We start from the raw sequence: 10243 nt of genomic DNA on the forward strand, positions 1-10243 counted from the left end.
TTTCACGTCCCCTTGGCTTCCCTTTTCAATAACACTCTATAGATCTTTGATGATGAGCATGCACTTGTGGGTGATGGGGCATAAGTACTATATGAGAAAGTGTAGTTTTGTTGATATTTCCAAGTTAATAATGCGTTAGAGATACCCCTCACAAAACCCATTTCAAGCTTTGATTTATATGGGTGGAAAATGAAAAGGTAATATTGTCCAAAGACAAGAAAAGCTTTGATTTATATGGGTGGAAAATGAAAAGGTAATATTGTCCAAAGAAAAGGTAATATTGTCCAAAGACAAGAAAAGCTAAAAAGAAAAATTGATCGAAGGTGCCGCTAAATTTGGTTGCCCATCCTTTACTTTGAAATAAATGACTAAATTTGAGGTAAAAATGCCTTGTAAAATTTTTACCTTTTAATAGAATTTTCCAACTTTTCTAAGAAAAAGAAGAAATAAATGGCTTAAGTGGTGACACAACTAAACTTTACCATGACTAGACACAAGTGGTGGGCCTATCCCCTGCCCATCAATGGAGTGTGTGAAAGAAAAAACACCGAACAACCAATTCCAATTGCCCTTAGAGTAAGTATTGGAGTTTAATACCGATATTTCCTCTTTGATGTAAAGGTACACTAATGGAGGTGGATTTTTTCATAGTCTTGGAAGACTTTGTTGGCCAAAACCCACTTGTGGAGGTGAGGACTTTGTGGAGACTCTGGAGTCAAGCTTTTGGTTTAGTCAATCCAACAGAATTGTAGGTGAAACTGTAGTTTTGTGGAGGCTTTTGTGAGGACTCGAGAGTCAAGCTTTTGGATCTTCTCACGTATGCTATTAGATCTTTACTTATGGAGAGGCATAAGTACTATAGGTGGAAGTGTAGTTTTGTTGACATTTTTCAAGTTTTTAATGGGTTAGAGATGCTCCTCACACAACCCCTTTCAAGCTTCGATTTATATGGGTGGAAAACTTCAAAGGGGTCTCCTCTCCACTAAATTTTCATTGCTCATCCTTTACTTCAAAATAAATGGGTAAATTTGAGGTAAAATGCACCTTGTAATTTTATTACATTTTAATATAACTTTTCAATGCTAAGCTTCTCTCCAGCTTCTCTACTAGGGGATAGTGAGCAACAATGGCCTCATTTCATCTCCAAGCACCCCTCATTTTGTTTCTTGCTACTCTTCTAACTTTGCATCTCACTATGATTTGTTTGGCCCAGCAAAACGAATACCACTAGTTGCAAGCTTTAACCTCTCCTTGGTTTCCATTTTCATTAACAATTCTAGAGTCTCAACCCCCAACAATGGCTATTTTTTCCCATTCACATTCTCGCTCGTTTTCTAATGGCTGGAAAGGTTTTTTTGTTGGGGATATGCACCAATCGACGCATCGATCAGAGCATCTTTGATTTCTACCTTTGTGTTTCTCTAGGAAGGCCCACAGACTTTACTAGTTCGATGTTCTATACATTCCTATATAGTAAAAAAAAACATTTTGCTAGATAGTTCACTAGAAAAAATGAACGTATCTAGTAAAATTATGGATCTGGAAAAAGTGGAACACTTTCCAATTCTTCATTCTAGGAAAACACTTGCCATGTAGGAAATAAACTAGCAATAAATCACTATATAGTAAAAACTATGTACTAAAAAGTTTCTATATAATAAAAGTCATGAAAGTATTCACTGCATAGTAATTGATTTAGGTAACTTTTCCTAAATAGCAAGCTATATAGTAAAATATTGCTATATAATAATCACTAATCAATAAATTATTGCATAGTAATGTATATAGTAAAATATTAGTATATATAGTACATTATTTCTATATAACAAATCAATGTGTAAAAAACCACTATACAATAATGATTATTAAGACAAATACAGTGAAAATCTGTGTATGTGTGTGTATGTGTGTGTGTGTTGCGTTGTGTGCATGCACATGCATGTGTTTATGTTGGCATACATATAGATTTATTTATATATACGTATATACATACCTATAAATAAATAAATATATATGTATGTGTGTGTGTTCTCTCTTCCATACACGTGCACATAATATAATATTTTTTTTGTGTGTGTGTGCTAGGGAAAACAAATGAGCAAATGAGAAACTCTTTAATATATGTGTGTGTGTGTTTATATATATAAGAAACTCATTCAATGATTGATGGTGACAACTAATTGTGAGCCCCAATGCATGTAGCCTTGTGGAAAAGAACCGTTCCTTTTAAAAAGTTCAAAATATGAAACTCTCCTATACACACATACATATACATATACATAGGTATATATATATATATATATATATACTCATTCAATGAGCAAATGACTTGATGGTGAAGACAACTAATTGTGAGCCCCAATTCATTTAGGCATGTGTAAAAAATATGTATAAAAATAAAAAAAAACATCTAATTGTGAGCCCCAATTCATTTAGGCATGTGTAAAAAATATGTATAAAAATTAAAAAAAACATCCTTTCTCCTTTATGTGAAAGATCTCGGGAGACTGGGGAGTCAAGCTTTAGAGGACTTTGTGGAGACTCGGGAGTCAAGCTTTTGGTTCACTCAATCCAACATTTTTTTTCTTAGTGTTGGGGAGGACTTTGTGGGGACTCGGGAGTCGAGCTTTTCGTTAAGTCAATCCAAGCTTTTCGTTAAGTCAAGCTTTTCGTTAAGTCAATCCAACCGTTCAAAGGAAAAAAAATCATTGAAAAAAAAATCATTTTTTGTAAAAAGTTTGGCGTTAGAAGTGGGCTTAGTACCCATGGGACCCCCCTTATCCCACAAACCGTTGAAAGAAAAAAAATCATTGATTTTGTGTGGTATTGCTTGTATTATGGATCTTGGTGACTCAACTGAATTGTCGCTCCTCGCTTTACTTGGAAATAAATGGCTAAAGTCGCAGCTTTTCAAAGCTGAGCAGCAATGGCCTCATTTCATCCCCAAGCGCCCTTCCTTTCATTTCTTGCCACTCTTCTTCTTCTTCTTCTGACTTTGCATCTCACCATAACTACTTGTTTGGCCCAGTGGCCGCAGCAGCGAATACCACTCTTGCCAAACAAGTAGTTATGGTGAGATGCAAAGTCAGAAGAAGAAGAAGAAGAGTGGCAAGAAATGAAAGGAAGGGCGCTTGGGGATGAAATGAGGCCATTGCTGCGCAGCTTTTCAAAGCTGAGCAGCAATGGCCTCATTTCATCCCCAAGCGCCCTTCCTTTCATTTCTTGCCACTCTTCTTCTTCTTCTTCTGACTTTGCATCTCACCATAACTACTTGTTTGGCCCAGTGGCCGCAGCAGCGAATACCACTAGCTGCAGGCTTTCACCTGTCCGTGGCTTCCATTTTCAATAGTACTCTAGGCCTCCCAACCGTTTTGGAACGGCTCCAAAGGTTTTTCGTTAGGGATGTGCATCAATCAGAACGACGTCGATCACAACGTCTCTGATATCTACCTTTGTGTCTGTCTAGGGACGCCTCCCACAGGCGTTTATCTTGCCTCTGTTATATCTCTCAAGGGAAGAAACGACGCAGCAGGCACTGCGGTCTTCATTCGAGAGGGCACCACTCTCTTGCGTCCGTCGAGGCATCACTCGCCGTAGGCAAGGCCAAGGCCCAGCTGGAGCTGCGAGATGCAGACGGCACCCTCGTGTGGAGCGTGGGCGCTGACAATATGGCCGCCATGGAGCTGCAGGATTCCGGCAATCTAGTAATCCTCGACTCCGCTAACCGAACCCTCTGGCAGAGCTTCCAACATCCCACCGACACCTTGGTGCCCTCGCAGAACTTGAGTTTGGGCATGAGTCTCACCAGCAACAATTCCCTCTACTCTTTAGCCATGGAAACACGGGGCCTTGTCTTCTCTCTCCTAGGTCTTGCAGGGGCAGCTAACTCCTCATTCTGGTTAATCCCTTCGCCCAACAACACTTCTGACAAGAGTATCCAGCAGCTTTCCGGCCATATTGCAAAATCTGCGCATGCAGTCCTTGTTACTCTCGACCTTGTTACTTTCGGCATTTTCTCATTGTTTGGAGATGAACAACATCTCTTAGTGTATTGTGATTTGCCTTCGCCGGCGGATCTGATGCGCCTGGAGGACGATGGCCGACTTCGCTTCTATGCTGTCCAAGCTTCGCTTTCAGAGCCCATCGGCACACTTGATAGCCTTACTACTTGCTCTTACAATCCATATACATCAGATCCAGTACCAATGGCGACTCCACAGACGACCTGGGGTGGCTGCGACGTCCCGATGGTGTGTGGAGCCTTGGGCATGTGCTCCCCCGACTCGGTCTCAACGCCGGATCTGGCTGACCGGTACTGTACATGCCCAGCTGGATTCACACTAATAGATGAGCATGATGCGTCCCAAGGCTGTAAAGCCTCCGTCCCCTTGACCCCAGATCAATGCGGCAGCGCGGACCTCCTCCAAATCAACAACACCGCCACTATCTTTCAGTTTTCTGGTGAGATCTTCAACAACACCGCCATCTCAGTGGAGCGCTGTAAGCACATGTGCTTGTCTGCTTGCAATTGCAGCGGTGTAATCTTCAACCACAACCATACCTTTTGCTTCCCTATTACAGATCATCGGCTGAGCCTTCTCAATGTCACTGGAAGGAGTGACAACCTGTCCTACACGGCTTTTTTGAAGGTTGCACATCTGATTTCTGACTCCCATTCACATCGTCTGAGCCGGACTGTAATTGTGCTCCTAGCTTCCGCCTCTGCCATTTCAGTTGCCTGTGTAGCAGCTCTGGCTTTGTATGGCTGCAGGAGATTCATTAGAAGAGGTGCGGGCATCAAGTTCAACAGCAGTAGCCTTGGTGGGGATGAGATGCTCAATTTGCCCAGTACATTACCCACTAGGTTTTCTTTCATAGAATTGCACAAGGCAACGCACGGGTTCAACAAATTGTTGGGCGCAGGCGGGATGGGTTCAGTGTATGCTGGTGCTCTACCCGATGGCAAGCAAATAGCAGTGAAGAAGCTCGACATCATCCTCCGAGGCGACATGTCCAAGGGATTTTTGACAGAGGTGGCCACCATGGGTAGAACCAGCCACTTCAACATTGTGCAGCTTCTGGGCTTCTGTTGGGAGACATCCCATCAGATGCTGGTCTACGAGTACATAGATAGGGGCTCTCTTGATCGCTGGCTCTTCGAGGCTGAGCAATTTCTCGATTGGGCCAGCCGCTTCAAAGTGGCGCTAGGCATAGCCAAGGGCCTGGCCTACCTACATGAAGGTTGCTCACAGACCATCCTGCACCTCGACATCAAACCCCAGAACATCCTCCTAGATGAGGACTTCGAGCCCAAGCTGGCCGATTTTGGCTTGGCCAAGCTCATGGCTAGGGATGCATCTCACGTGGTGACTGTCCTAAGGGGAACTCCTGGCTACATAGCTCCAGAGATGTTTTGGTGCGTGGCACCTGTTAGCAAGAAATGTGACATCTATAGCTTGGGCATGGTGTTGCTAGAGATGGTGGGCGGGCGGAAAAACATAGACTTGGCATTGCTGATGGCGGCAAATGTTGCTAGTAGTGAAGACCAACCTCAAGGGAGTATTCAACCAGTGGTGGAAGAAGACGAGGAACAATGGCATTTTGCGAGCTGGGCCGCCAAGAAGTGTGAGGAGGGGAGGAAGCTGGAGTTGGTGGACAAGCGGCTGCAGGGGGCCTTCTGCGCTAAAGAAGCTGGCAGGGTGATAGACGTGGCATTGTGGTGCATCCAGGAGAAACCCAGCTTGAGGCCTTCAGCTGGAACAGTGATGCAATGGCTGGAGGGATCAAGCATCCCACTAGAGGACGCCCCCTTCTCCACCGTAGCCTACTCCCAGTCTCGTGTCAAATCCAGCATCTGCCAGTACCTACAGGGTTCCCACACGTCCTAGACAAGTCACAATAATTAACAAGCAGGTAGCCTCAGACTAGCTAAATTTCACATCACATATTTTTGTATATATATGTATATTTTAAAACAATTATATATAATACTATCATATTTGTGTATATATATGTATATGTGTGTGTGTGTGTTTGGAAACATTTATATATAATACTGTAACTGCTTTTATAGAAACATCATACTACTGCCGGGCACCCTTAACGTCTGTGTCTCATCTTCTGCTCTCAAGGATGATTGGTCCCATCTCCACTGATACCCAGTTGCATGCCAGAGTGCAAGAGGGTAAAGATAGGAGCCCCTTTTGAAGATTCACCAACCAACTTATCTCCTTTAGCCCACACTTTGATATTAGGTCTTCCTCCATTAGGGCGCTCCACAATAACAAAAAAAGGTGTGTTTTTCTTGTTTGGTCTTCTTATACTAGCTGAGAGTTTTAGGTCAAGCTTTACAAATCACCCCTTTGGAGCACACTTGCTCTTGACTAAATCCTGTTGAATTGGAGGTCCTCCAGGGCCTAAGTCTCATAGTAAGTCTTTGAAAAAATGAAAACATGGTAAAGTATGAGCATTTCCATTGCCCAATTGTAATCCTTGTGAAATTTACATCACATATATTTTTACATCACATCTCCTAATGCATGTGCCTCACATATTGTATATTTTTTTCCCATAGCAAGAAAGACTATGTGAATGATGCAATGGATCTATCGGACTTTGTAACATAAAACTGGTAGTGAAGGCCTTGAGGTCAGCAAGGGTTTGGAATTCAGTTTTTTTTGGGGGGTGTATATTTAGTATGGAATTCATGGCTCAGTATAGATGGCATGCTTAATTTTATCCAGGCATGAGCTCAAAAAATGATAAAAGATAAAACAACATGAAATGGTATGGATTTCATTTGGGTAATGTGGCCACATTAGGTCATAAAAGTGCACCAATTTACACCATTCAAAAATAGTGAGTACATTAAACATTTGAATTAGTTTGCTTAGTGAAAACAAGATTTGCCACACAATAAGGAGAGGGCTAGTTTGGCACCCTTCGACCAAGCTTACAACTAATTAGGTTTGGCCATTGGATAGGTCGACTCCCTACATTGAATGTATGATAGCATCCAAGGTTGGAAAATCATTTACTTTCTCATAGATATACTATTCTTTACCAAAATTCAACGACTTATTTGCCTCTCTTTTTTCCTTTAGTGAAAATCCATTCTACAAAAATTTTAAAAATATGCAAGACCTCTTTTTGCAATTTTCACCTTATATTTTTCATGATGTAAAAATGTTTTAAGTTGATCGTGTGCAAAGTGTTAAAAAAAACAATCATGGTTTACAATGTGGGGGTCAATGAATTCATTTATATTCATGGTGTAGTGACATAAAGAAAAAGCAGTGGTGTTTTACAATGTGGAGTTCAATATATTCAATCACATAAAGAAATGACAATGATGGTTTAAAATGTGGAGTTTAATGTATTCCATGGAGAGTTGCTGTATAGTGTGTCAACAATGATGAGCTCTTGGAGTCATTTAAATTGTTTGCATTCACTACAATATGATGTGTTAAGTTAAGCTTTATGAAAAAGATAGGTGACCCGCGCTTTGCTACGGCATGAAGTTTTTGCTTACAAATGTATGGCGTATGCAAGTGTGCAATTACATGTGTGTATCCATCTATGCGTGTGTATGTGTGTGCACGCATGTGTGAGTGAGCGACTATGCACGTGTGTGTGTGTGTGTGTGCATATGTGCATGTGTGTATGCATATTTGCATGTGTGCACATGTCTGTGTGCACGTGTATTCGTGCGCATGTGTATGCATACAGTGTATGTATATGTGTGTGCATGTGTCTATGTGTGACTCTCTCATATAGATACATATATGTATGACTCACATAGATGCATGTATGCGTGTCTCTCTCACATGCATTCTCTCTAAAAAACATTCTCCTCGACATTATTCATCAATCCTCGTAATCTTCATCACCTGAAAATATAAGCCCAATTAATAATTAAATTAATTCCACAAATATTAAACAGGCACAAACCATCACCAACTCATGAGCTACCAGGCGTAAGTACCCCAGGAATCACCCTGCCATACAAACCTAACTGAAATAATCATAGACGGCCCCAAGCATATGTTATATACCCCACGTATTAATATTTATAGTGGTATCACCCATGATATTAACCTAGCCGACATGACGCAAGAGTAACCTAGGCATCCCCAAATTACTCAAGAGGGGAAAATAATATTCTTAAAGAGGACTTAAAATATATTCTCATGACATCCCTCTTGCTTGAGTTTGCAATTGCCCTCAATTGCAGGTTTGTTGGGTTTGAAAAGAACGAAGGATCTCAGGATAAGCTCGAAAAAATTTCTCTGGCATCCATTTTGCATCTTCTTGAGGATGGTTTTTGAATGTCAAAAGATATTTAATGTTTTGGTTCCCAGTTCTTGTTGTTGTCGTCTCTTGGTCAATAATAGCATCAGGAACTAAGACTTCTTCCTCTCCTTCAACAAGAGGTGGTTCCTCATAAATTGGGTGTGAAGGAAGTGTTCCTCGAAAGGGTTTCAAGAGATGAATATGGAAAGAGTTGTGGATATTCCAATTAGATGGCAACTCTAGTCTATAGGCCACATCGTTAATCTTTTCAATAATTTTAAATGGTCCATAGTATCTAGGTGCAAGTTTAACTGCAGGGAATTTTTCCACACTCTTCAATCGTCTCTTCTCAATTCTCAAAAGTATATAATCACCTTCTTGGAATGAAAAATCTTTACGCTTCCTATTTGCTTGAAATGTATACTTCTCTTGAGCTCTTGCAATACAATCATGCACTTCAGATAAAATGTGATCAAAGTCTCGAGTATATTGGTCAGCAACTTCAATCTTATGGGAGAGTCTAGTAGCCGAAATAGGCAAAGCTCTACCATAGATAATCTCAAATGGTGCTCGATCAGTAGCAAAATGAGGAGTATTATTATAAGCAAATTGAAGTAGATGTATGTACTTATTCCATGAACTAGGTTGCTGGAAAACATAGGCTCTAAGCATATCTAAGATAGTGCTATTCGTGACTTCAGTCTGTCCATTTGATTCAGGATGATGAAAAGCCGTAGAAAAATCTAACTTAGTGCCTAAGTTTGAGAAAAGAGCAATCCAAAAGTGACTACAAAATTTGGAATCTCTATCAGAAACTATCACTTTGGGTAGACCATGATGAACAAAGATTTGCTTGACGAATATGGTCGCAGCTTGCTGCTGAGAAGTCAGTGTCTTTTTACATGGAATGAAATAGGCTTGCTTACTAAACCTGTCCACTATTGTCCAAATCATGTCATGATGACTGGAAGTAGTAGGAAAGCCTGTAATGAAGTCCATAGACACTTGTTCCCATGGTCGGTCTGGAATGGGTAAAGGCATAAGCAATCCCAAAGCTTTGCCTTTGTAGCTTTTAATTGCTTGACAAATGTTACACTTAGCTACAAATTTTGCTACATCATTTTTCAAATGAGGCCAAAAGAATTCTCGAGAAACTACTTGAAGTGTTGCGAAAACTCCTCTATGTCCCATGAATGGTGGTTGGTGCATCTCTTCCAAGACAAGTTGTCTATAGGGTTGAGTAACACATAATCTTTTCTCAAAGAAAAGATAGCCATCATTATGAGAATAATTGCCTTGAGGTGTCCAATTGTTTTCACGCAATTTGATCCATATCACAGAAAAATCTGGATCTACTTCATAAGTACAAATGGTTCACTTTCAATAGCGGAAATGTTGTTGATATGTGGTCTTCTACTTAAAGCATCGGCAACAACATTTTCCTTTCTAGGTTGGTATTGAATCATGGGTTGGAAACTTTGTATGAAAGATGCCCATTTGATGTGCCTATCTGAAATAAGGGGTTGCGAAAGCAAATGCCTAATGCTTTGTTGATCAGTCTTGATAAGAAATTCTGAACCCATTAGGTAATGCTTCCAAATCTTCAAGGCATGCACAACTGTTGCTAATTCCTTATCATATGTACTATAATTTGTTTCAGCTGGTTTTAGCTTTCGACTTTCATAGGCAATAGGATGGTTGTCTTGCATAAGCACAGCACCAAAACCTTTGCCACTAGCATCAGTTACTACCACAAAGAATGGTCTTTGAAAGTCAGGTAGTGTAAGAACTGGTGCATGAGTTAATGCATCCTTGAGTACTAGAAAAGATTTATCTTGACTTTCAGTCCAATGGAAAAATGTAGTTTTCTTGAGAAGTTCCGTCAAAGGATGTGCAATATAAGCGAAATTCTTGACAAACTTCCTATAGTAACTACATAGACCTAGAAAAG

At 40.6% G+C, this 10243-nt stretch overlaps 1 protein-coding gene across 1 annotated transcript; it reads left to right on the forward strand.

The window, feature by feature from the left end:
• The first annotated feature begins 3182 nt into the window (after positions 1 to 3182).
• LOC147614825 (G-type lectin S-receptor-like serine/threonine-protein kinase SD2-5) lies at positions 3183 to 5888 on the forward strand. The gene is made up of 2 exons (XM_086779977.1): positions 3183 to 3388; positions 3467 to 5888. Exons 1-2 carry the CDS (start codon positions 3183 to 3185, stop codon positions 5886 to 5888), a joined length of 2628 nt encoding a protein of 875 aa, XP_086636103.1.
• Positions 5889 to 10243: the final 4355 nt, after the last annotated feature.

This window comes from Cibotium barometz, chromosome 41 (assembly GCF_041138505.1).
Source record: "Cibotium barometz isolate CiBa-2024 chromosome 41, ASM4113850v1, whole genome shotgun sequence".
NCBI classification, from domain to species: Eukaryota; Viridiplantae; Streptophyta; class Polypodiopsida; order Cyatheales; family Cibotiaceae; genus Cibotium; species Cibotium barometz.

Excerpts from the sequence above, each read along its gene's own strand:
- LOC147614825 (XM_086779977.1), top strand. The coding sequence starts at position 3,183 with ATGGCCTCATTTCATCCCCAAGCGCCCTTCCTTTCATTTCTTGCCACT. Across the intron at positions 3,389-3,466 it reads GTTTTGGAACGGCTCCAAAG|GGACGCCTCCCACAGGCGTT; the intron begins GTTTTTCGTTAG and ends GTGTCTGTCTAG.